Genomic DNA, 27,486 nt, shown 5'->3' with positions numbered 1-27,486 from the left:
TTTCATCACAGAGTCCAGCAGTGAAGACAGAACTCCGGACAAAGAAAAGGTATGAAGCATCTAATGTTTCTTCTTATAAAATATGATACTTTTATGTAAATACAAACTGTAATATATCCCCATGTGATAACTCCTCTTTACAACAGGACTCCATTTATATGTTGATATATATATATATCTATCTCATTCCCCTGGCTACACAACAACCGCACCAAGTCATTTTTTTTTTGTAAACTTTCGAAATTACTACTATATATTGGGTACAATATAATAATCAATAGGGTATCGGCTTTTATTTTCAAAATAATTGTTGGTTCTCTTATTGTAATGAAATTCGAAAAATGGAATTTCAAGTGAAACCAATGGTATCTACTGAATTGTTATGTCACAGTAATGAACATATCCAAAAAATTATGAAAAACGATGAGGTAAAAATTAATTATTAATGAAAACAGTTTTTGAAGACAATTAGTGAAAAAAAAAAAAAAAAAAAAAAAAAAAAAAAAAAAAAAACGAGAGAAACCGGAGTTCTATTTGTAACAAAAGGGGAGGTAAATGTTTCCTGAAATCTGAAAATCTTTGGCCAATTTAGCAAAACAATTTTTACAAATTTTCTTCAAAACTTGTTTTCATTAATAATTTCCTATTTTATCGTTTTTCGTAATTTTTTTTATTTTTATTTATTTTTTTTTTTATTATTACATTTTCACCCCAAACAAGGCACGTTGCCACTTTGGTGTAGGGGGCTATTATCAGGGGCAGCAACTGCTGGGGCACTATGTTGGGATTTGGGCAGCAAGATGTCGGTTCACGTTACACTTGAACTTCTGCATGTCAGTACAGTTAGGGAAGCAGGGACCTGGAATGGAATTCCCGAGTCTAGTGGTTCTGGGGAAGAAACTACTGGAGTAGAAAGATCTTTTACATTTAGGGATTTCTACTGTGTGGGCGTGAAATTTAACTGCCTGTCGGGTGTCTACGTCGTGGGGGCACAAGTGTCTGCAGTTCGTCAGAGCATTCACCATTAAAATACTTGTAGAACAGGCAGAGGGATGCAACGTTTCGTCGATGGGACAGAGGCTGAAGCTTAGATGACAGTTCAGGGCCTATCAGATTGGCGACTCTTTTTTGAACCTTGTCTAGGAGCGAGACTAGTAGCAGATGCACCAGCCCAAATGTGACAACAATACTCCATACATGGGCGAATGGTGGCCTTATAGAGGTACAGGATACTTTCAGGTGTCAGTAGTTTTCTAGCACGGTAGAGAGAGCCTACCTTTTTTGCAGCGGCCCTGGCAATGTTTTCAATATAATTGTTCCAACTGATGTTCATTACCGTGACATGACAATTCAGTAGATACCATTGGTTTCACTTGAAATTTAGCAAAACAATTTTTACAAATTGTCTTCAAAACTTGTTTTCATTAATAATTTCCTATTTTATCATTTTTCGTAATTTTTGGATATGTTCATTCCTGTGACATGACAATTCAGTAGATACAAAATAACGAAGAAGAACCTAATTGTTAATATGAGAGGATTGATAGCAGCTAAATGGTTAACGACACAAACTGGCAGCCTTGGTATACGAAGTTGTAATTGTGCCGCAGAACTATTTTAGTAAAAGCCACTTTTGACCTTGTGTCTAACCTCCTCGACAAGAAATAAAATAATTTAAGAAAAAATATTGTTAAAAAAATCTTCTAAAATAAAACATCAGCAACATATGAGGACTCATTTTTGATTAAAGAATAGGAACTTGTTTAGAATTTGAACCAGACTTAACTAATTCGCCACTAAGCTTTACTCGAAACATGCCGGCTTTTGCCGAGCATAGCCGATTATCAAAGCATAACATTAAAATAATTTTTGTTAAAATTTTCTTACCTTCAATAACGGAGGTGACGGACGTTCGAAGTTGTTCTTCTTGATTTTCATCTGCTTTGTCTGGAAAAGAAAGAAAAAAAAAAAGATTTTATTCAATAAAAATGTGACAACAAATCGTGTATCACGTTACAGTAGACAAACTTTTGGATCGATAACTCCATAGAAATATCCTATGATAAAAACATTTTATTCACAAACAATTGTTTCTGTCCGTTTTATAAATATACATGTTTACCTATTATTAGACTAAAACTAAACTTGCTTGTCACAATGTCACTGTCTCAAATTTCAACGTTATGACATTTCTAGAAAACTTTTCAAAGTTAACGACTAAGGCTGGAGCGCTATATGTTTTGGAACCCAAATCATAATTTTTTTTTTTTAACTTTTGAAATCACTACTATCATCTAATAATCAATGGAGTATTGGCTCTATAATAATAATAATAAATACCAAATGGAATACCAAAACTTATGAAAACAGTGATGGTGGATTTGTTAACGACTAGGAACCTGAACGTGCTAAGTTTGAATCAAGTTGGTTCATCACAAACAGTTTCGCTATTTGAAGCTTTTATTTACCCGCTAAGTACTCTATGTCTTTTCAGAAATAATTTTTTTTTTTTTATTATTTACGTTCATCCCTAACAAGGCATATAGCTGCTAGGACATAAGGGGCTACTATTTGGGACCATGCCTAGGAAAAATTAACAAGATGTTTGTTTACATTACATTTAAACTTCTGTATATCAGTACAGTCAGGAAAGCAGGAAGGAAGTTCCAAAGTCTAGCTGCTCAAGGAAAAAAACTAGTAGAGTAGAAAACCCTTCGGCATAATCAATTAGGGTACAGTCCTAACTTGAGAGAAAACAGAAGAGAAAATATATGTAAATAATGTAGTGAGGAAACGTTAGTTGAAAACACTAAAGTCTGGTCATCCAATTCCAGACGTTGCTCTCTAGATAAGGGGAGGGTGCTCCCAATATAGACTCCAAGTCCGTGCATATATCTGAGTCCTTACGGCAGAGAGGGAAGTATCCTGTCATGTTAAAGTAGTTAGAGGGGATTGAGAAGTCTAGGTTTGTTTCACTTAATGCTAAGAAATCCAAGGAGTTTACTAAGAGGTAAGACTACGTCATCTAAGATTTCCTCTAAACCCACGGATATTTGTCAATTCGTGCCTCAAGGGAGGAAGCGAATTGGTTTTGTTTTGATGGTCGTCTGGTTTGATCATGTTATTTGTTTGGGTTGTCATTTCATTACGTTTTTGTTTAATTCCAGGTTGGGGTGGAGTGTTGAGCAAAGTGGGCCAGTTCTGTCGCCAAGCACACGCACAAAAGTGGTCCATTAGCCAAGTTCTTCCTAGAAAGTTGTGGCCTCATGAAAGCCCACCAGAGATAGCAGCAGGTTTCCTTTCCATGCGTAACATGGCACTACAACTATCCCAATATTATACAACTGATGATAGAGCAGCCGCTTTAGATGCTACCAAAGAGTTAGGGCTCCTGTACTGTCAGTCAGAAACAGCAGTCATCCAATTTATAAATCAACACATGATACATGACCACAAGAAAATTTGCTTGGAAGATTTTAAAATAGCACATTCAGTTAACATGTTTTACATGATGGCATGTGTTGGACAGCTTTAAGAAATTCAAAACCTACCTCTGGCCAGGTATTTATTTAACCGTCTTTCTCTTAAATCCTATTAATCTTCTCTCTACCAAACGACTCTTCTACATCTAACGCAAATCACTAATTCAATGCAAACAAACCAAACATTTTCCTATACTGTCAAGATTTAATCTTTTTGAGGTCATCAGATCTAAGTTTATCTTTAATAGTCATATCATACGTTCATTGTATCATTCTTAGTTTTCTATATATTTTTTCAAAATATTATTAGTAAGATTCTTTATTACTGAAAATTAACAAAATTAAACTAAAGTAAATATTAACTATTTACTTTTGATGATCAGGAATTTATTCTTTTTGTTTGCTAATTAAGCTTTTATGAGTAAAATAATCTAGTGGAAAATGGAACTAAGTCTAAAGCAAGCAATTTTTTTTTTTTTTTTTTTTACATAGAGGTCACCACTTTTCAAGGCCCAGAGGCCACTCAAGGATAAAGTGTACAGTATCAAAATCATAGTAATTGTTAGTAGTGGAAATTCAGTAAATTTATTAACTTAAGTGGAACAGCTCATCAAGAACTTGTTTACATTGTACTTGAAGGCAACCATATTGTACAAGCAGGCAAAAGGAAGACAGTTCCACAGGCATGCAGTTCTAAGAAAGAAACTTTGTCCATGAAATCTGTTTAGGTTTAGGCACAGATAAAGAGTAGGGGAAATTATTTATAGTTTTCAGCTAGACAAGTGTTTCTCATGAAAGTTTGGCAAAGGGGGACCATAGATTGGAGCTCAGACAAGCACTTAAGTGCACGCCTGTGGAGCTCTGTTCCGTCTGCCTGCTTCCCACCTGACTGCAGCTTGGATGTGTTCGGGTCCAGCGTTAACAAGTTCCTGGTGAACCTCTCCCTTAAGTAAACACTTCATCAAATCTCCACACTAACGTAATGTACTTGCAATAACCCTTATCCCTGAGTGGCTTCCGGGCCTTGATAAGTGGTGATCACTGTAAAAAAAAAAAAAAAAAAAAAAAAAAAAACTTGCGAGAAATGACTAGGGTTGTGACAAGAGAATATTCTTTTCATTGTTTTGACTCGAGTATATATCCGACATAGACACATTTAATCGAGAACCACATCACTATCTAAAAACATAAGATATTAACTGATATATACTCGAGAGTCAAAATAATGAAAAGAATATTCTCTTGTCGTAGCCCTAGAAATGACAACGCCATCGTGAGATGGATCTGATCTTCAAAAAGTATGTACAATTGGCATATAACTAATTTGAGAGAACATCTTGGAAGTTATCCTGAGGCGTGGACGATCGAGATGGTTTTGAACATATGAAAAGAATGGATGATAACCTTTGACAACACAGAATGCTGTCGTTTGATGTCAGAGGCAAATAACACAACCAGCCAAAGCAGTGATAGCTGAACAACAAAGCTTACCTCCACACGCATCACAAAGCAGCCATCAACACCAACGATAACATAAGGTAGTGTCTAAGCCCAACAGCTGAGAACATAAGACGCCAAACCATGCAATAGAAATAACGGAGAACAAAACAAATTCAAATTTAAAAATTCAAATTTGAAAAGGTTTTGGTTCAAACTTGATAGCAATCGATTTAGTCGGACTTGATTGACAAACCGTGGTAGAATGTCTCGACAGTAAACTCACCTAATCCTTCTTCCCATAATCGATGGACGTAAAGAACATATTCGGCCATCATCAAAAACACCTGCTGATGATTCTGCGAAAGGTAAGGAGAGATCCGTGTCGCAAATGGACCTTGGATTGGATACTGCAAAAAAAAGAAGAAAGTGAATTGGAGCGTTATATAGTTTATGCAGGGATGAAGTGTCAATAGTTTACTGTGAATGGTGATGTTTGTCAATTTCCAAACAAAAGTACAATTAAACAACACTCCAAGTGTCCATTAATTGTTGTTTGAGAATTCGGTTGGTTGTTTTTGTTTTACGGCATATCAACCCTTTTCGGGTTATTTAATGCCGAATCCAAAGATTTTGAAGAAAAATTTTTTTAATAGAGTATATTTGTTGTTTTCACGTCGGTTTCTATTTAACCCATAGTTGGGACCCTAACAGGTACTACCACTCCGGGTCAGAGTGGACCTGGGAGCAATGGTAATTAAAGGGTGGCTCCACACTCCCCAAAGCCCACAAGCTGGGGCCTCACCACTGGATATAGTTTAAGGTCATATCCAGGACCCCCATTGAGGGACTTTTACCCTCTGCAGGGAGGAAGTCGGTGTATTCTAATGCCCCACCGACAGGGCCTGAGAATTCGGTTATCCCTAAAAGATAACCAATTTATTTATATTTTACTTATACAAAATGGCATTTGGGAAAAACCCTTGCTTATACAAATGAAGCAATAGGAGGTGGGACCCTTCCACGTGAGTGATGGTGCAAGGTAGAGACCTTATGGAGAGTGAAGGCAATGGACCTTCCTGCTGAAAGTGGCGGTCAGAGATACAGATTTGAGGAAGAAAAGGAAAACCTTGGATTCGAGTCTCACTTAGTTCCAAGCCACTGAATCTCCAAGTCCCCAAACTTAAGGTTGACCACCCCAACTTTAATAATAGAAGCTGCCAATCTGTCAGCATTTGAAGTCAAAAACTTGAACGATCCGAGTTTTATAACTTTTAGTGAATAATTATTCTGTTTTCTCTTGTTTTATATATATATGTATATATATATATATATATATATATATATATATATATAAGCGCAATGTTATTCTTTTCTGTTCTGATACTACACTTCATCTTTTCTTTTAGTTTTAATCGAGCAAATTTATATATATATATATATATATATATATATATATATATATATATATATAAGCAAAAATATATAAAAGCACAACTAAACTTAGCTGACGTTCTTCTCAAGAGAAGTTGTCCTCAAATTGATTTTCTTTCGCAAAGCGTTGGTAATATAAAAAGTCGCTATTAAAGCACTACTATATCTATGTAGTAAGTTATGAAAATATACATGGCAATTAAGCTACACAGAATATTCGCATTTCATTCTCACGAGAATTTGTCAGGCTTTATATATATATATAAGTGATGGTTGTGTAGTTCCAACGTGAGAAAAAAATGTATATTTAAAAGAGTGTAGCCATCAACAATTGTAGGTTTTTCAAACATCACTTAATATTTTAAAATATTAAAAAATTATAAAAGTCTGAAAAACCTACAATTGTTGATGGTTAAACTCATATATATATATATACAGGGTGTCCACAAAGTCTGACTCCATAATGTAACCAGACTTTGTGGACACCCTGTATATATACACATACAACTTTAAAGTAGTATAATTTTGAATTTGAATAGTATATTTCCTGAATTACGAAAGTGGAAAACTCGTCTGAGTAATAATTTGAAAATGAAAACGTGATGAACAGAGAAGAAAAAAAAACAAATTTCCGGGGAAATAAACTCCACCATCATCGGCATAAATTGCTGAAACACTCACTTTAATTGCGATTTTGTACTGACTACAATCTTCCACATGCTTCTTGAACGCTCCCACCAAATCGTGTAATACTTCAATCATCGGCCGCTTGCTCACAGGTTGGGTTGTGCCGTTTTCCACAGGATGAGGGTCTGGTTGACGTCCAAGCCAGATCGAGGCGACTAATATTCGTAACATGTAGCTGTGCAATTTAAGCCAGGCTTTCTACAATGGAAAAAATGTTTATGATTTATGGCACATCAACAACTGTTGGGTCATTTAGAAGCAGAAGTAGTCACATTTTCAGACGATTTTTGTTTCAGTTAAAACCATGACAATTATTTCAAGTTAAATTTTAGTTTTATTTTAAAAAAAAAAAAAACATCAGAAAAAAAGAAATATTATTTTTAATTCATTTTAAACATTCAATTTAAAAAAAGCTAACAACTTCGAACATATAAAAAAAATAACTAAAAACTGCAAAATCTAATCTTTTAAAATGTTTTCAAATAAAACTTTTTAAACTTTCAATAAGTTTTTGGATCATAATTAGTAAATTGAAAAATAAATTATTTAAAGTTAATTTTAGCTTTATTTAAAAAAAATTAGCACATTAATATTTAATAATTATTATAATTCATTTAAAACATTTTAAATTTAAAAAAGCTGAAAACTTTAGCTATACTACAAAAATAAAAAATACTACAAAAATAAAAAATACAAAAATTAAAGAAACACTACAAAAATTAAAAAAAATACAAAATAAAAAAATACTACAAAATCAAATCTTTAAAATCATTTTCAAATAAAATTTTTCAAATCCCCCCCCCCCCAAATTTTTTTTAGTGAATTAAAAAAGGAAAAACTCATAAAAATTATATCCGCAAAAAAATATCGACATGAAAGAATTTAGTATTTTAAATTTTAACTGTAATTTGAGAATTAAATGTATCACCTTTGTCAACCAATTTTTTTCTCACAAATTCGAAACAATGACCATAAAATATAGACTAACTCACAAAAATATGAAAATATCTACGGAGCCAATAACTTTTCTCCTTTCTTTTCCAAACAACAACCGACATGCCTGGACAATCCGACTGAAACGTTGCACAAATAACACTCAAGATGAGAACAATAGTGCGATCAATACAAGTAATATAAACAATCAGCTTTCATCTAAAAAATTCAGAACTTTAAATCACATTTCAATTTTAAACAATTTCATCCAATTAGTTTAATAACAACATAATAAAATTAATTTAAAATTCATAAAAATCTTCGTTATTAGAGTGAAAATAGTTTTTGAAAACAATTAGCGAAAGTTGAATTTTGCTAATACAAAAAAAAAATAAAAAAACCAGAAGAGTTTGAATCTTAATAAGGGAGGTAATTATGAAAATCTTGCACCAATTTAACAAAACTTTTAAATAGTAGTCCCCGACATCAAAGTGGCACTGTACCTTGTTTGGGGTGAAAATGTAATAAAAAAAGATTTTTTTAAAAAATCTCTCCCTGGCTGGCAGCTGAAGACCTGAGCCACAACAATTAAGGACAACCTAGCAGTACAATCAAACACACAAGTAGTCGGTCTCCAGTGTTGGAATCAGGAATGGTTAACCATTTCCTGCAACCTGGCCTAAAATCAACGAAACTGGATTGCAATGCTAAGAGATACAGTTTGTGCTTAGGAGAAAACCAGTTTAATCGGATCAGTTTTTTTTTAATTTTTTTTTTTTTTTTACAAAGGTGTCATCTCTTAATTTGTCTACATTGGACTTGAAGACAACAATACTGTAGTTAGCTAGAAAGCTGGCTAGCAGAGCATAGTTCCACAGGCGAGCAATTCTAGGAAAGAAACTTTGTTCATGGAATTTATGTTTAGGTTTTGGGACAGATAAAGAATGGATGAAATTATTGATAGTAGTTTTAGCTAGATGAGCGTTATGAAAAAACAAGTCCATCATTATGCGACACGTATTAATCATGAATTAAAAACAACAAAGAAATGCTTACCTCTTCGTTAAATGATTTTGCTTGCGTTTCTTCAAGTGTCGAACTGACAAAAGAAGGAAAAGATTTTACGATTAGAAAACTAATTTAACAAAACGGAATTTTAAAAAATCTCAAGCATAAAATGTGTGTTTGATGACGAAAACGAGATTTTAAAAAAGTTTAGACGGATATCTGGATAGGACGACTTTAAATGAAGTCATTATGATTATTATGGCGAAAAGAGTCCAACACCCGAGTAAAAAGTAAACAAGTGAAACAGGCATGGTTTTCCGTGAGTGCACAGTGAATAAAAAAAAAATGACTAAGTTCAGCATTTGCACCCCCCCCCCATTTAGCCCCCAAAGTCCCCAGGGGATGTCAAATCCTGGTGAAAAATGAACAAATGGTGCAGTTTTAGGCCTTAACATATGTAAGTTTGAATTCTGCACCATGCAAAAAAAAATGACTAAGTCTATCATCCCCTATTGAATCCCAAAAAGTCCCCAATACCTTAACATATTTAAATTTGAGTTCAGCACCATGCAAAACTGCTGAATAGACATACACAGAAAATTTGACAAATATGGTAAAATAGTCCCAAAAATGGAGTGTTTTTATTAGCCCTAAAAGAGCCCCTGGGGCACACCCAAGAGTTATCTTGAAGTATAGACAAACAAAATTATATAAAAATCAGTTAGTTACAACTTTTCAGAAAGTTTTATAAAAATCCAAGGAATCAATTACTTCGAATAAGCACAAAAGTGTCAATTTTAGCCATCTTAACCCGAAAGGCACCCCTAGGGGAGCAACGGGAGTTTTCCCGGAAAATCCTTTCTGTTATTTTTTTTACTCATATCATGTTTAATGTTTGTGCAAAAATTTTTTAAATTCCAAGGCGTAGTTATTGAGAAAAGTGCGGATGGACGAACAGACAAGGATGAATTTACAGGTCCACCCTCCTTTTGTCGGGGAGGGGGGGGAGGGGACAAAAAAGGAAATCAATATAGATTTTCGTTATTATAGCAACTTACCCATCAGGTGGATCCCAGTTGTGCATTATCGTAAAATCACGATTGTCTTGTAATACTTTTTCTGATTCTATCCGATCTATAAAAAACAAAAAAGTTTGGTACGTAATCGTTCACATTTCTATGGTATCTACGAACCATATTTACCCGACATCAATGAAAATAAAAGGTGCTTCTTTGTTGTTATGGCGAAATTCAAAAATCAAAATATTCAATTTCAAGTAAAACGAATGGTACTTTGATACATACAAACATACGAGGTGCCTTCAATAAGCTTCCAGATTTTTTTCGTATGGACACTTAGTACACACATGAAACTCTTATTCCTTTCGAAGTAATCTTCTTCGGCTAAAATGCACTTGTTGTACCGTTCCAACAACTTCAGAAAAGCCAAATGGATGTCCACGTGTGAGCGTGTCAATGATTCTCGTCACAGCCTCTTTCGGGGCTCTACATTGCAAGTGAAACAGTCGCATTCGCGAGTGATTTTTCAAAATGGTGACTAGAAATAATGAAACGCTTATCTTTTGGCGATTGTATTTTTTTCACTGACAATCTTCCAAAGCTCACTACTGAGTGAAAAATATATTTTCAACTTTTTTTTTTTTTATATAAAATGAACAAAGTTAAATTATTTAAACAATAAAAGTTTAATAGATAATTTTCAGTAAAAGTTTAATTTTAATACATTTTTTTTAACAAAGGCTTTTAAAAAAAATATCCGAAGTAATTAGAATGTGTATACCTTCAAGTATCAACATAAAATTTGTTGTATATTTAGAATTACACTTATTCAAAAAATAAAAAAAAAAAAGAAAAATATTTATGTACATACTCGTCACAGAACAAAGATGTCATATTCTAAAAATCATGTAGTTTTGGCTAGTAACTTTTCTATTTGGCTAGTAAACAAAAATATTTAGTTGTCAAAGGTCAACTAAAGATAAGTTTGTCCGTAGAGCCCTGTCTTTCATCTCAATTGTCTAACAGCTACCAAGGCATTCCTTGAGCTTAGGGAATAACCAAAGATCACAGGGAGAAAGAAGGGGTGAGGAACTGTCTTATGCCCACCTTGGTCAAAACGTCTTTCTTTTTGATCTTCTGAGCAATAAACTTTCGAGATAAACTTTGCGCAAATCTTCCACATCTTCAGCTACTCATGATTAATTGTATGTACCGTTCCGACAAACAGTGCATTTATTGTCTCTATAGACACAGAACAGTCCTTATCCATTAAATTCTTGATTTAGCCAATCAACTTTGGTGTTCTGACTTCCTTACTCCTCCCATACCTCTAATCATCACCTGCCTTTCTTGAATCTCTTATGTCGCTCAAAAACTGATGCTCAGTTCATGAAAGATGGTTCAAAACCAGTCTGAAGCATTCCATGTTTCTGTGTCATTTTTTCAAAGCTTAAAACATAATTTTATTGCATATCATTCTTCGAAAATTGTCCTCACGTTCAGATTGCATTTTTGAAATTCATTAGCTGTAAAAACCAGGCTTTAGTAGCGCGTATTCCAATTCCTCTGCTCATTTAAACTTGAAATCATAAAAATTAGTTAAAAAAGACAAAAAAAAAAATACATGCAATACGAAATATGATGCCTAGGTAATTTTAAAAATAAATTATAAGTACACTATTGCCGATAACAGGTTTCTAAAGGCCATCCAACACAAGTAAAACTGAATAACGACTATGTAATTTTAAAATTAGATTTTAATCTTGTTAGCAAATTATTTTACTTTGAAGTAGTTTTTTCTTAGCTCCTGACATCAAATGGTTTCATGACTTGTCTGGAGTGATTTCCAAGCAAAAAAGAAATTATTATATTCAGTAACATCCATACACTAATATGTGTGCAAGCATTTGACACATTCCATTAAAACACTTGTAAAACAGGCAACGAGATGCAACACTGCAGCGATGGGTCAGAGGTTGGAGGTTAGTTGACAGTGCGGTACCTATTAGATTAAAGACTCTTTTTTTGGACTCTGTCCAAGGGTGAGAAATGCACCAGTCTATATATGGCAACAATACTCCATGCATGAGTGAATGGTGGCTTTGTAAAGGTATAGGATACTTTCAGATATAAATAATTTTCTAGCACGGTAGAGGGAACCCACCTTATATGCAGCAACCTTTGCAATATTCAATATATTTGCTCTAGTTCATATGGCCTGGGAACGTAAGCCGCGTTCACAAGACACTGGTGGTGGTGAAGATATATGGACACATCATGGACGTATGATCCTTCGCCACATTGTGTCGAGGTTTGATCGCAAAAAATATTTATAGAGTGCAGGATCTGTCCTTTGTATCTCAAGGTACATCTTGCACATTTCAATATTGTGACATTCTTTACATTGACATCTATAATCACTTAAATTCAGTCTAAAGAGACAATGGATACCCTTTTTTGGGGTGGATGCATGTGTAATTGTGAAACAAAGATTGCTCTATCTCCAACCACACCACTGCTTGATTCTAGTGACAAGCAACTGTCCAGAGCAACTGGAAACAATGCTGAGAGATAAGCGGAGAGCATGTATAACACCTGTTATTCCAAAAATGGTCCCTCATTTTAGCACTGAATTGCAACTGAACTGATATGTTAGCGTGATTATGTCATACACGTTGGCATTAATCTAAGCAACAAAACAAAAGATTCATAATAGATGACATTTTATACGGTGACTTTTCAACTGCAAATGGAGGATTTCAACCAGTAAAAAAAAAATTTATATTACAGAAAGTTTTGCCATAAACGTTTTACATGGCACAGAATTAAATGCCTTAGCAAAACAACATAACAAATTTGAATATTGGAACACATTTGCAAGCCATAAGGAAGGCAAAAACAGAGTAGAATTGTAAAAATCTAGATATGTCTAATTTTAGACATCAATATCCTCAAATTTCAGGGGGGGGTAGTATTTTGAAGGGATTTTCGGGGTTATAATATGGGCAAAACCTTCCATTTGAAAACTAAAATATTTTAGATTTGTATTAAATTTGATGCATAGTTATCAGACTTTATTTATTTTTTATTTTTTTTACCCAGGAATCACCACTTATCAAGAGTTAATGGGTATACATTAGTCAATGTGATTATAGCGTGGTAAACATAAGTAGTGGGAATTTTGTAAATTGGATTACTTGGGGGGGGGGGGGGGAATGCATCAAGAACTTGTTTACATTGGACTTGAAGACAATCAAATTGTAGTCAGGTGGGAAACGGGCAAACGGAATAGAGTTCCACGGGCATGCCGTTCAAAGCATGGAATCTACGTTTGGGTTTAGGCACAGATAACGAGTATGGGAAATTATTGACAGTGGTTTTGGCTAAATGGGTGTTTTTCATGAAAGTTTGGCTGGGGGCGGGGGCATAGATTGGAGCTCAGACGAGCACTTGCCATGGAAATAATAAAGCAGAGACAGGCTCGCAACGTCACTTCTGTGGGAAAGAGGTTGCAGGTAAGAGAAAAGGGCATCTCCCACTAAGCTACGAAGTCTATTTTGAACTCCGTCAAGGCAGGATAAGCTGCTTCTAGCAGCTCCTGTCCAGATGTGGCAACAATACTCCATCAAAGATTCTCTGAACTTTAATTTCTACTCAGGATATAAGCTTAAACCTAGACGATATGAAGCTAACAGTGTTTGCATTTAATGAAAAAACATTAACCATACACAAAACAAAAACTAATTCAGCTCGACAAGCAGATGAAGGACATCAGGAGCAGCTGCAGCGACTACCATCCCGCAAGAATTTTGTCAGCATCACAGGCCTCGAACGAACACCACGAGCATCCTTCGACCTACATTGATAGAATAAGTCCGTGAAAGATAACAACAACAATGCACTCCCAGCATCGAAAGAAGACCTCACAGCTCTGAATTACCCCGGAAAGTGTGAGCAACACTCAACCAGGTCAGAATGAAGGGTGCCAAAACACTGAACAACCTGCACAAGTGGGGCTACATAAAGATTGTTCGGTGTCCCTGTGGTGCAGACTTTCAGACTATTGCACACATCGTCATAGACTGTCCCCTAAGCAAGGCATTCTTTGACGCAGACCAGAGGGATGCCTTGGACATTACCTAATGATGGATTTCGAGATGGAGTGAAAGCTATGATGACATGAGTGAACTTGCTGTTTACTCAAGGTGATACAGGTCCAAGTGATGAAACTTCTACCAAAGAGGAAGACTTGGGAGGGGACGGGGGGGAGGGGGGTTACTCACCTTTATCAGGGTCGATGGCCATATTCGATAACATAACTTCTGTATTTGTGTGACTGGAAGAAATGGAAAAAAAAAAAAAAAAAAAAGATAATGAAAATTTATGGAAAATAATTTTTTTTTTTTCTTCTGAAGCAAAGATGAAGTCATTTTTCATAGACATTCTCCGGAAACAATGAATTTCTTCATTTCAGAGATTTTAAAGTTACAGGGTAGAATTATTGTCACCTGACCCTTCTCTCCATCTCATTGGTTGGGTTAGGTCATGTGACGAGACAGGAGGCTTGAAAATAGCTGCAGTTTACAATAAATCAATTTTTTAAAAACGGGACCAGCAAATGTAGTAATTTTAATAAACTTATATTCAAGATGGCTGCCAATCTGATGCTGCGTCATAACACATTCTGAGAGAGGGCAAAGCAGGGAGCCTCTTTTTCTGTCATAGACTAATACTTCCTACTTTTGTTTTAATAGGAAAAATGAAATGGAGGTAGATATTAACTTGCTGCCCACCTCAGCAAAATGTGACACAAGGTTGGTGTAAAATGTTTTTGACTTCTAATGGGGGTATGAGACGAATGGATTCGCCAATCATTTTTATAACCAACGGCTGTGCTAAACAACCAATGAAAACGTCGCAAAATCATAAAAATCGTCGAATTTTGGATTCAATCAGTTCGCCGTTTACTACGTCACGGACCACATTTAATTCTTGGCCGCCATCTTGGTTACTGATCTGAACTCTTTTTCTGTCATAGACTAATACCTCCTACTTTTGTTTTAATAAGAAAAATGAAATGGAGGTAGATATTAACTTGCTGCCCACCTCAGCAAAATGTGACACAAGGTTGTAAAGTGGGGATATCCAGCCAGCACCACTAAAGGAGGGGCAGTCTGGCTTGGGCATCATCGGCATTCATTTGTAGGGCCACCTTAGGTAACAAGCAATAAACTTGCACTTTCTGAAAGCCCGGTGGCAAGGCCTAGGAGGGTGGGCCTCCTGGCGGCGTATCTCAGGCAGACAGGTACTGGGCCAGTTCTACCCAGTCTCCAAGCAGCCAAAGCAGCAAAGAGACTCATCCTCCAAAAAACTTAAGTGAAGGGTATGGAATTGAGGTATAGGTTAAGCATTTGGCATTAAAATTGATACAAAACACACTTTAGTTCTGGGTTTTTATGCTGAGACAAATGTTAATAGAACCTCGATAAACACGTCAACAAACCCACAAAAAATATCACCATTTCTTTTTTTAATATTAGATGAACCTTTTACTTGTGAAAGAAGCGTATTTCTTATATCGGATTCAGAACATTTAAAATATATCAAGTTGAAAGGGTTTTTATTACCAACTCCACAGTTGGTTATATGCCTCCTCAAAATCAGTCAATACTGCAACAAGAAAAAAACTCACCTACAAGTTTCTAAGATCAGATCTAATAATAAGAGTTCTTCCGCAGCAGACGCGTACTGCAACGAATTCTGCAAACGTTCTCGGAATTGGACAAATTCATAAATCTACGAAAGAAACAAAAATGATTTTGTTAAAAGTAAAAATGTAACGTTGGGTTCGGAATTTTTGAGATGAGGATTTTGATTATTCATTAATGACGATTCCAATACAATTACTGATTCCGATTCTTTATAAATCTTTAAATATTTAACTATGAAATGGTTATTTGGTTCCAACTACCATAAAAACATGTTAAATGTGCAGATATTTTTTCAAACGTAAAATCACACTTGCGAGGAGGGTGTGATCTATAGATTGTAGATTTATTGGTAGTTTTAAATCAATAGTCATTATTTTATTATTACTACCAGTAGTGAAAAATTTCATTTTAAACAAAATTAAATAAAAGAAAAAAAAAACAATTAAAGGAATCGTTTTTGACATTGGAAAATAAGCACAAATATTCCCGATTCTGATACTCCAAAATGTTCCAATTTTTCTGATTCTCAATTATTCAGATTATTGGGATTCTTTGGACTAATGTTCTCATCTAATACAAATTATTCACATGGACCCATGGCACAGTGAACAGAGTACTTGGTAAAATTCAGTTATAAAAATTAATACTCTTCTGAAGGTTGAAGATTTGATCTTCAGGGTGCAACACAAAATATAATTGCAATTTACTTACGACTTTTACTCAGTCAGTTAAGAACATTAGTCGGAAGAATTCAGATAACACGAATTTAGTTGTTTTATGGAGGTAAAATAAGATGAGATGGGAAAAGGAGGAGAGAAAAATGAGAAAAATGGAAACAAAATGGAGTCAAATTATGAAAAAATAACATTAAGCAAATACTAATTCGGCAGAAATCAAATGAAACTTTTTTTTTTTTAAATGCAGGGTGGTTGTACAGATTAGTGATAGTTTAAATAAGCATTTTAGGTGAAAACATTATGGACTTATGTATCATGTCAAAATTTGTATACATTTATAGGCAGATACTTCTCAGACTGATATGCAAATAGGTATATTGCACACACAAATGTTACTCAATACGCACCGAGTGTTTGCCCTTGTGATTTCCGATTTGTGCATTCTCTCTACTTCCAGTTCTCTGCCTATCGCTTCCCTTTTTCGTCTGAACCACCTACTTCCTGTTTCGCCTTCTTTTTCTCTCTCCCTTCTTTTTATCTGAACTGTCAATGTAGACAACCCCACTTTTCCGTACGCCTCGACTAGCATACTTTTGTTTTAAGGTAAGACCACACACTGTATACACTAACAAACTATTGTGAACATTAGACACACGCATACACAATGAACATACATTCACAACAAACATACGACAAGCATTACAAGTTTTTATTGCATATATAATTTGCCTTCAACATTCTCCTTTTTGATGTTTCTCCTTTAAATGTGCTTCTCAATGTTGCCGTTCCCTTTTATTCCGAGTCATACAAACACGTGTATCTGGCGAATACAACAGAAATGATGAATATCTCTCTTCTCAACGTGCTTAACGACCTTCTACAAGCCAACTAACAGCTTACGTTACAATGGTACCAATGAACACATTCTAAAAATACAGTCATCCCATTGGAAACGCAATCACTGTCAAAGACTTCCATCTTTCACTGATCAGCTACTCTTATTGGTCATAGATGGGGTTTGTATTACTGTACACAGATTCGAAAAAGTTGTCAAAAAACAAATACATAACAAATAAATATTATCAAAGGCGAAATAAATTACTTTTCTACCAAACTGGATATAATTTTCGTGTTTTTATTCAATTTAACATGTTTATTCAGCTCGAAAAGCGTATAGTGTTTACCGATGTATTGGAAAATTCAAAATGGCGACCGACTCTCTCTTTAACACGGTAAGTTCGGAAAAAGGTGTAATAAATAATAAACTACACAAAATACTGTTAGAAATTCGCTCAATATATGTTACCGTGACATAACTTGACATATATTCGGTGGTTTTTTAATAGTATTTTGTCTAGTTTATTATTTATAACACCTTTTCCCAAAATTACCGTGTTAAAGAGAGAGTCGGCCGCCATTTTGAATTTTCCAATACATCGGTAAACACTGTATGCTTTTTGAGCTGAATAAACATGTTAAATTGGATAAAAACACGAAAATTATATCCAGTTTGGTAGAAAAGTAATTTATCTTGCCTTTGATAACATTTATTTGTTATATATTTGTTTTTAGACAACTTTTTCAAATCTATGTGTACAGTAATACAAACCCCATAGATGTAATACACTTTCTGATCAACACTGAATATGACATGCTTGTGAGTACTCCGATTTATACTCCCCCTCCATTTCCTCATTAATCGAAGAGACACAAAGAATTTCACACTTACCTTAATAAATGTTCCGTATTTGTAAGAGGGAATTAAATATTCAGTTATCTGCAATGCAAAGAGATAAAAAATAAAAGCGGTCACAAATTATCTTTTACCTTAACCCTTTACAACCTGGTTGAATTAATTTGTTCAGTCGTAAATAAATATAACAGCATAAATAAAGTGGGAATTGATTCAAACACGCCTTGTACATATTAGTTCAGTATCAGCGTAGATGCCAGATACCTCCAGATTGCAACTGTCCATTGGTTACATTCAGTATGCCATCATCTGTCACAGAGCGTGGAGGATTTCGTTTGTTGCCATAAACACAACTTTTTTCAAGCACTATGGATAATCATCAAGGTAAGTTTATGAAATGCAAAAATTCTCAGTTATAGTTTAACTATTGAACTTCATAATTTTTCCAATTTGAAGACAAACATAGTATCATTACCTCTTTAAACTAATAAAAATTAAAACTATTTTTTAATCATCTACAAGATAATTCAAGGCATAAAGGATTAATAAAATTTTACAAAAATTTGCAAATGCTCCACATTCCACGTTCCTAAATCATAAAATCTGAAACGATGCAGTAAATTCCCCACACGTACACCAAGAACAACACATAATTTCCATTCATGCAAAATTAACTCATGAGTAAGCTAAAAAGCCAATTTCTTAAAAAACAGAATTCCTCATCCTTACATGTTATGGCATCTCTCTGCACAATGGAGATTACTTGTACAATTCCTGTGTAAGAAATTTTCTTCGCTATGCTAGTGAGACATGACCTGTTACAACATGTGAAAATATAGCCAGATTAGCACAAAGTGACCCTAACATGATCTGCTGGATCTGTGCCTCAAAACTCTTTAACAGAGACCCTCTACATTCATTGAGGTTTAAACTTGGTTTAGCCAGTATCAATGAGATTCTTCGTATGGTCACCTGTGATGAACATGCATGGAAGCACTCAAGAATTGTATACCAATGTCCAAGTCGGGTTTACCTACGTCAAAAATGAGTTCATTCAAAAGGTATAAAAAGCTGATATCAAAGTCATTCGAAGAGTAACTTCCAAGGTTACTCTGATAACGTGTTATGTTGAGTCATTGCATTTTTTTTTTTTTTTACAGTGACCACCACTTATCAAGGCCTGGAAGCCACTCAGGGATAAGGGTTATTGCAAGTATATTACGTTAGTGTAGAGATTTGATGAAGTGTTTACTTAAGGGGGCGGTTCATTAGGAATTTGTTAACATTGGACTTGAAGACATCCAAGTTGTAGTCAGGTGGGAAGCAGGCAGACGGAACAGAGTTCCACAAGCGTGCAGTTCTAAGAAATTTGGAATCATGTCAAATCGTCAAAGGTGTTTACGTTCAAATCAATGGAGTTGTTCAGGATGGTGTCATGTTGAATCAACAAAGGTGTTTAGATTCAAATTGATGGAGGTGTTCAGAATCGTGTCAGGTCACATAGACAAAATTGTTTGGGGCCATGCTGCCGTGTGTGATAACTTCTTTTTTTTTTTTGCTCTCGCTTCCCTTGTGAAGCAATATCACTTTTAGCGCATGAATCAGTGTGTGACCTACAACAATTGAGAACATCATTCTAGCCTCCTATTCTTTAAGTCACCCACGGAAAAGATGGACCAACTGCATCAATGAGGATTTGAAGAGCACGAACCTCAAACCTGAACAAGCAATGGATCAAGAGTGGTAGCAAATTGGCATTGGTCAGCATGGCAGAACTCCCCACCTTCGAACACGAAAGGGAAGTAAAATTGATGCTTAAGTAAGGTGAAAATTTTTGTGGGCAAAACAAATAAACAACAAATAAACAACAAATAAACAAGAAACAAACAAGAAACAACAAACAAACAACAAAAACAACAAACAAGCAAATAAACAACAAACAAACAAATAAACAACAAACAAACAAATAAACAACAAACAAACAAATAAACAACAAACAAACAAATAAACAACAAACAAACAAATAAACAACAAACAAACAACAAATAAACAACAAAGTTAAAAATGGTCACATTTAATGCTAAGTTCCTTACCTTTAACAATCATGAAAAACTTTCTCAAGCACTGATTATTTAATTGCTAACATGAGAAGCCATCATTCAAACTCCTTCATTTAACATTCACAGATGATAAGAGTTGGAATAAATACATAAACGACATTGCTAAGACTGCTGCAAAAAAATCATGCTCAACAACTTTTCACCACTACATCTCTACAAACTTTTCATCTCTACAAAGCCACAATCTGCCAATATACAGAGTTTTTTTGTCATATCTGCACCAGCCATCAGCCTCTTTCTATTAGACCAGGTATAAAAAAATTCTAAGAGATCCCAAACGATCTACCAACTTTCAACCTCTGTCCCATCACCACAATGTTGTATCTCTGTGCTTGCTTTTGCAAGTATTTTAATGAATTCTGGACACAAACCAAATATGTTAGAAGCAAAACATTATTTTGAACTGTTGCTGTGAAAAATAAAATTGCAACAAAACATGAGAATCTTTTTGACGCATACATCGTCCGCTTACCTCTTTGTGATTAACGGAAAAGAACCGAAGCATCGTGGCGTACATGATATGTGCCGAGAGAAAGTGCCCAAGACGTACAACATGGTTTGCTACAATGTAACTGAAAAGAGAAAGTAAAAAATTTGGATATGAAAACAAAAGTAAACAAGCATCAGCATCATCAACATATTTGGTTCAAGATGCATTCAAACTCATCCCCTGGCAATTCATTAAAAATCAAAAATTTTAAGCCTAATTTCCAACTTACAAAATGATTTTTATTTTTAAACTTGATTTTCTATTGCTCGTACTAATGATCATATGAATATTGATTTTAAACGATTGAGAAAACTAAAAATTGTCATCATGAATTTAGGTAAAAATAGCATGGGTAAAAAAGGCACAAGTGGATAAATGAGAAAAAAATGGCACAAGTGGATAAATGAGAAAAAATGGCACAAGTGGATAAATGAAAAAAAAAAATGGCACAAGTGGATAAATGAAAAAAAAAAATGGCACAAGTGGATAAATGAAAAAAAAAATGGCACAAGTGGATAAATGAAAAAAAAATGGCACAAGTTGATAAATGAAAAAAAAATGGCACAAGTGGATAAATGAAAAAAATGGCACAAATGAAATCAAAATCTAATTTAGAATCTTAGATACACTAGCAAAAAAAAAAAAAAAAAAAAAAAAAATTAAGTTTGTCAAATTAAATTTAAATATTTTTTACATTTGCAAAATACTCCTCTCACATTTACATAAAAAGAAAATTGAAAATTCTCGTTTTAGAATCAGAACTTGTATCGGAATTGGCAAGAATATTGGAATCATTCAATCACTAGTCCAAATCAAAACGCATGAACGATAATGTTAACCAAGTTAACAAATATGCACCAATGAGAAGAATTAACGTGTACATGTTGCAGACCAGAGATGGGAGGAAGGGGGGGGGGGGGTTAAAGCTCATATTTAAAAAAAAAATAAAATCAAAATAAATTTTTTTTTTTAAAAACAAGTGAAATAAAAGAAAATACTCACCCTAAAGTATCATTAATAATATGCTTAGCTTCCATACTGTCATAGAGATCAGGACACGGACCAAATGCACCTTTTCGATGAGATAAAAAGAAAGATACAATTTGTGAAAGAGTTACTTCTCTTTATTTGGAACAAAAAATATTTGGGATAAAAAAACGTCATCTATTATGAAAATAAAAATTCCTGTCCAACCGGTTGTCCATCTTCCAATCACAAGTTTTTTTTTTTTAAACATAATACATTGCAATTTATTTCGAAAAATCAGACATCTAAAGAAATGGGCAATCAAAGTGATTCCTATTTCTTTTTTTTTTAACGCAATTACATGTAAACAACCTGAAAAAGGTTTGCAGTAATAAGAAATACAATACAATTTAGATTGAGGGATCAATTTCACATATAAATTTAACCTCAAATCATTCCCTTTCTCTTTTGAATGAAATAGCATATTTAAGGACATGTAACCATTTGTCAGAAAATAACATACCCCTCCACCCTGACTAAGGGTAACAGAGGAAGAAAATGTGAACAATTATATTTCAGATTTGCATTGAATTTGATCCAGTCATTCGACACCAATTAAGTTTGTTTGGTTTTACAGCAATTCAACCTTTTAGGTCATTTCATGCTGAAAATTTTTTAGGGTTTTTCCAATGGGATTGGTGTATAGATATTAGAGAAGTTAAAGTGATTTTTGTTATAGCATTTATGATATGTTTTTTTTAATTACTAAGAGTTTTGTTTTACTGCATTGATGGGTTGTTTTTTTATTTGTTCAAATTGTGAGTTTCATTTTTTAGAAAAGTTTTGGTGTTTGATTTTTTTCGGTTTGGATGCTTGATATTTATATTTTGGTGTGATGGCACTTAAACAATTCAATCATTCAGTATCAATGTTATTATATACTGTTGTGTATTATATCAAAGGAGTTTTTTTTTTGGGGGGGGGGGGGGTTATAATCTTATTTCTTTGATGTAGGATAGGATTTTTCGGGTGTTGTTTTTTTTCCGAAGATTTTCTTAAGATCTTTATTTTTGTAATATTTCTCCCTTATTTCTGAGAGGTCTACGCACTCGGTTAGCAGATATTTTATAGTGAGGATGCTTGGCAGGGAATACATTATGGTTGTGTTTTTTTTTTACATGGGGGTCACTACTTATCAAGGCCCAGAAGCCACTCGGGGATAAGGGTTATTGTGTGTACAGTAATCAATGGGATAATATCGTAGTAATTGTTAGTAATGGAGATCTGATAAAGTGTCTTACTTAAGGGGGTGGTTTATCAGGAATTTATTTGTGTTGGATTTGAAGACATCCAAGTTGAAGTCCCGGGGGGGGGGGGTGAAACAGGCAAGCGGCAGAGAGTTCCACAGCCATGCAGTTCTAAGAAAGAAGTTTTGTTCATGAAATCTACGTTTTGATTTAGGCAGAGATAAAGAGTGGGGAATATTATTGACAGTGATTCCAGCTAGTCGGATGTTTTTCGTGAAAGATTGGCGAGGGGGGACGAGAGAATGGAGTTGCCATGGAAATAACGATAAAACAGAGACAGGCTTGCAACTTCTCTTCTGTGGGAGAGAGGTTGCAGGGAAGAGAAAAGGGCATCCCCCACTAAGCCACAAAGTCTATTTTGTACACTGTCAAGGCAGGATAGGTTGTTTTTAGCAGCTCCTGCCCAGATGTGGCAGCAGTACTCCATCCTTGGACATACTTGGCTTTTATGTAGATAGAGAATTGCATCATTAGAGAGATATCTTCTGGAGCAGTAGAAGGATCCCACCATTTTCCCAGCGACCTTGGCCACCGACTTGATGTATGTGTTCCATTTCAGATCAGGAGTAAAGGTCAAACCCAGAAGCTTATCAAAACTTGGGGCCTCCCCTAGACGGGAGCCACTCATTTCAATCGATGCCAGATGGGGATCAGAGCGTTTATGATGTAATGATAGGAGTTTGGTTTTAGATGCATTAAAGGTAACCAGCCACGTCTTCCCCCACTGAACCACGCGCTCGAGATCAGAGGAGAGAGAATCAGAGAGAACTTTGTCATTTACAGCCTTTGATGTGTTGCCGTAGATGGTCGTGTCATCAGCATAGATGTCAACAAATGATTTAAGTATGTGTTTAGGGAGGTCATTGATGTAGATCAGGAAGAGAGTTGGGCCCAGGATGGACCCCTGAGGAACTCTAACATTAATACTGTGGACCTCTGATTTCTGCCCATCAACCACTACTCTTATGAGCCTATCAGAGAGAAATGATTTAATGATTGAGAAAACATTTCCAGTTATACCATAGCTGGAAATCTTGTGAAATAGGCCTTTATGCCATACCTTATCGAAGGCCTTTGATATGTCAAGAGCAATTGCCCGAGAAATGAAGCCTTTGTCGAGAGATTCGCTAACTCTATGAGATATAACCGGTAGCACGTCTGCTGTAGATCTAGCAGAACGGAAACCAAATTGCGTATCACTAAGGTTATTTCTGCTGAGGTGGTTGATTACTTCTCTATTTAATATGGATTCCAGCAACTTACTCATGACACACAGGAGACTTATTGGTCTGTACTGAGAGGGAGATGACTTATCACCTGAATTCTTAAATACAGGGCATACTGATGAGGTTTTCCAGGGTGTTGGAAAGCACTTCTCCTTAAGGCAATGCTTAAACAGTTTCGTAAGTATGGGAGCAAGTTCTGGTTGTAGCTTTTTTAACACTATAATTGGAATACCGTCAGGACCAGTTGCTTTACTGGAGTCAAGGTTCTTGATTAGCTAGGTGACCTCACACACAGATATTTGTATGTTACCTAGCGTGTTGTGTGTTGTAGGAGGAAATACAGGGAGTTGATGGCCTTCATCGCATAGGGTAGAATTTGCTGCAAAGTTCTTGCCAAATAGTTTAGCCTTGTCGGATGCTGACGAAATGACCTCTGGTCCATTGATAATGGTTGGGATAGAACGCACGCTTCTGTTCAGGATCCTATTTGTTATTTGCCAGAACTGGTGAGAACCAAGCCGCTGATCAGCTACTTTGGATTTAACGGATTGAGCATATAGTTCTCTTGCATTTTTTATTACTCTTTTACAGAGGTTGTTGGCGGTTCTGAAAGCAGCTTTAGTCTCAGTACATCTATTACATTGGTAGTTATGGAAAAAGTGATTTCTGTGCGCGATGGCAGCAGCACATTCAGGGGAGAACCATGGCTGGCTGTTAGGTTTTTGTTGGAATTTTTTGGATGGTATGAATTGGTCTATGCCTACAAGTAACCATTCGGTAAGGTCTCATACTATAGAGAACACATCCTTTTTAAACATGGAATGGAGAGGTAGATCAGATATGAATGCACGGAAGCAATCCCAGTCAGCCAGAGTTAGGAGGTAGGGGTAACACTAATTAAGATTTTCTAAATTTAAATTGTTTTTTTAGAGCCTTTAAGCTTAAATCTTTGACGTTTTCAAAATTGAAGTATGATTTAATAGCATTTTAAGCTTCGTAAGGCGGCATAAAAGTGGTGCAAAATTGTTTGAGGAATTAATTTAATCGTCCTTAAATGCTACTTTTCTAGTTTTATCAGTAGAAAAGATTCGCATAAAAATTAAACTGTTTAATGGATTTTGTTTTGACACTCACTTTCTGGATCGAGTCAGACACCAGTTAAGACTATTTCAATTTCAATTTCTTCCTAAGAACCCTTTAATTTTAGATATTTTCACAATTAGGGGAAGGTTTAATGGGATGGGGAGTAAGGTTTAACGGTTTTGTTAAGAGAATTAATTTTACCCGTCCTTGGGGAGGTATAATTTTAGTTTTATTAGTATAGAAACACACATAAAAATTCAACTGTTTTAATGGATTTTTTAAAAAATTTGTTTGGACAATCACTTTCTCAATTGAGAGGGAAAAGTTTACATTTGTTAAGAAATGCAGTTATTTATTTTGCAAATTCCCACAGAAAATATTATGTTTATTTTTAACTTGTAATAGTTAAAATTAAACATAACAATTTGCCGGTCTTTTGACGCATATAGTTGCAGATGAAACCAACTGCTTTGATCTGCTGCTACTAGATCAGGTTGTCTGAAGATAAAGGTTTCCTGACCTTAAATGCACCAAACATTGATGCCATTGTTTTTTTCCCCCATTGCAAAACTCAATCATGTTCTGCAAAGTCAAATAACAAAAACAATTTTCCTCAAACCAAACAAAACACCATGAATAAATATTTGAAGATATAAATAACTTGAAGCATAAAAGCTTTTATCCAAAATTACTGGATTCGGCATTAAATAACCCAAAAACGGTTGATATGTCGTAAGACCAAATCAACTGTCTTAGACTTTGTTTTTCACTTTTCTCAGCTGTGCTCAAAACTTGCATTTTATGACTATATTCACAATAAGGTCCACGCTGAGGTTACACTTACCCACAATGCAATAAAGTCGTATCAATAAAAGTTTGATTTGAAAGTTCGATGGAGAATTTTTCAGTCCTCTTTCTAACTGCGTGATCGCTTGCCATAAAACACCAGTGTCGCCTAAAAATCAAAAAAGAATATTTACTGAATAAAAAACATTCAACATTATCAGTTTGTGTAGCAAAACACAGAAAAAGAACAAAACTAAAGTTTTTTTATGTAAAATCCTAAAAAAAATTTTCCCAATCAGATAATCTTCAGTGATGTATGGCCATGATGGTTCACTTTGATAGCTTTTTTTTGTGTGTGTGTGCTAAGCTGTTTGAGATTTCAGCAAAATCATAATTTGGTAAATAATTTGAAGCTGGAAATAAAAATAACCAACTAAACCCTAACTTTGTTAGAGAATCGATCGAGAGAGAGAGGGAGGTGGTAAATTATATTGTAGACACGTTGACCGGAAGTCAGGATCAGCTGATCGGATTGCGTGCGAGTCAGGTGATCAGGTTAGCTGAATCATTGAGATTTGTTTTGGGCTTAGAATGCGACGGACGGCTTCACAAACATCTCCTCCCCTTCACTGGGGGGGGGGGGGGGACACTGACGTGTGTAGAATCGAGACCAAGAGAAACTACACAGGCCAGAGATTCACTTTCTATCCTTCTGCGAGACATAATCCTTGGCCTATGTGGTTTCTCTTGATCTGGTTTCTACACATGTCAGTGTCCCCCCCCCCCCAGTGAAGAGGAGGAGACATCTGTAAAGCCGTCCATCACGTTTCAACGATTCAGCTAACCTAATCACGTGACTCGCGCACAATCCGATCAGCCGATCCTGACTTCCGGTCAACGTGTCTACAATATAATTTACCACCTCCCTCTCTCTCTCAATCCATTCTCTAACAACCTCTCTACGCTTTATCTTTAAATTTAAATAAAACAGATGTATCTATGTCTGTGTGAAAATGTTTAAACTATTAAACTATCGGTCACATAAAACTGAAATTAACAGGAAACAGTAATCATGCACAAGGATGATTTGTAACAAGTAAAATCTTTGTTTGGATGAATAACGTATAACAGAAATATCGGCAAGTTAAAAAAAAAAAAAAAAGCAAAATGTTCAACTTGCGGACATATTTCTCTTACTTTTATGCATACACAAATTCTTTGACGTGGCTTAATTTTGAATCTTTCTTATTTATCGATAGCTCAAATGGTAGGGAACACGGCTGGAGTGTTAAATGTTTTTTTTTTTAACTTTTTAAAATCACTATATGTTTTTTTTTTTTTTTTTTTTTTACATAGAGGTCACAACTTACCAAGGCCCAGAAGCTACTCAAGGATAAGGGTTATTGTGTATACAGTAATCAATGGGA

General features: G+C 35.0%; 1 protein-coding gene across 1 annotated transcript in view; it reads right to left on the bottom strand.

The window, feature by feature from the left end:
- The window catches only part of LOC145269880 (N-alpha-acetyltransferase 25, NatB auxiliary subunit-like), a 109,133-nt gene that overhangs the window by 13,034 nt on the left and 68,613 nt on the right, over positions 1-27,486 (bottom strand). Inside the window, exons 13-23 of the mRNA XM_080125626.1 lie at positions 26,118-26,228; positions 21,694-21,763; positions 20,674-20,773; positions 18,118-18,165; positions 15,693-15,796; positions 14,284-14,336; positions 10,040-10,115; positions 9,030-9,072; positions 7,035-7,238; positions 5,206-5,329; positions 1,888-1,947 (exon numbers count right to left, since the gene is read on the bottom strand). Coding sequence (XP_079981752.1) covers positions 1,888-1,947; positions 5,206-5,329; positions 7,035-7,238; positions 9,030-9,072; positions 10,040-10,115; positions 14,284-14,336; positions 15,693-15,796; positions 18,118-18,165; positions 20,674-20,773; positions 21,694-21,763; positions 26,118-26,228 — 993 coding nt within the window. The remainder of the gene's footprint in view (positions 1-1,887; positions 1,948-5,205; positions 5,330-7,034; positions 7,239-9,029; positions 9,073-10,039; positions 10,116-14,283; positions 14,337-15,692; positions 15,797-18,117; positions 18,166-20,673; positions 20,774-21,693; positions 21,764-26,117; positions 26,229-27,486) is intronic.

The sequence above is a fragment of the Euprymna scolopes genome, chromosome 45 (genome assembly GCF_053919585.1).
Source record: "Euprymna scolopes isolate OS-2025 chromosome 45, ASM5391958v1, whole genome shotgun sequence".
Lineage (NCBI taxonomy): Eukaryota > Metazoa > Mollusca > Cephalopoda > Sepiida > Sepiolidae > Euprymna > Euprymna scolopes.
The sequence above is the reverse complement of the archived record's forward strand: the minus strand, read 5'-3'. Positions and strand labels throughout refer to the sequence as shown.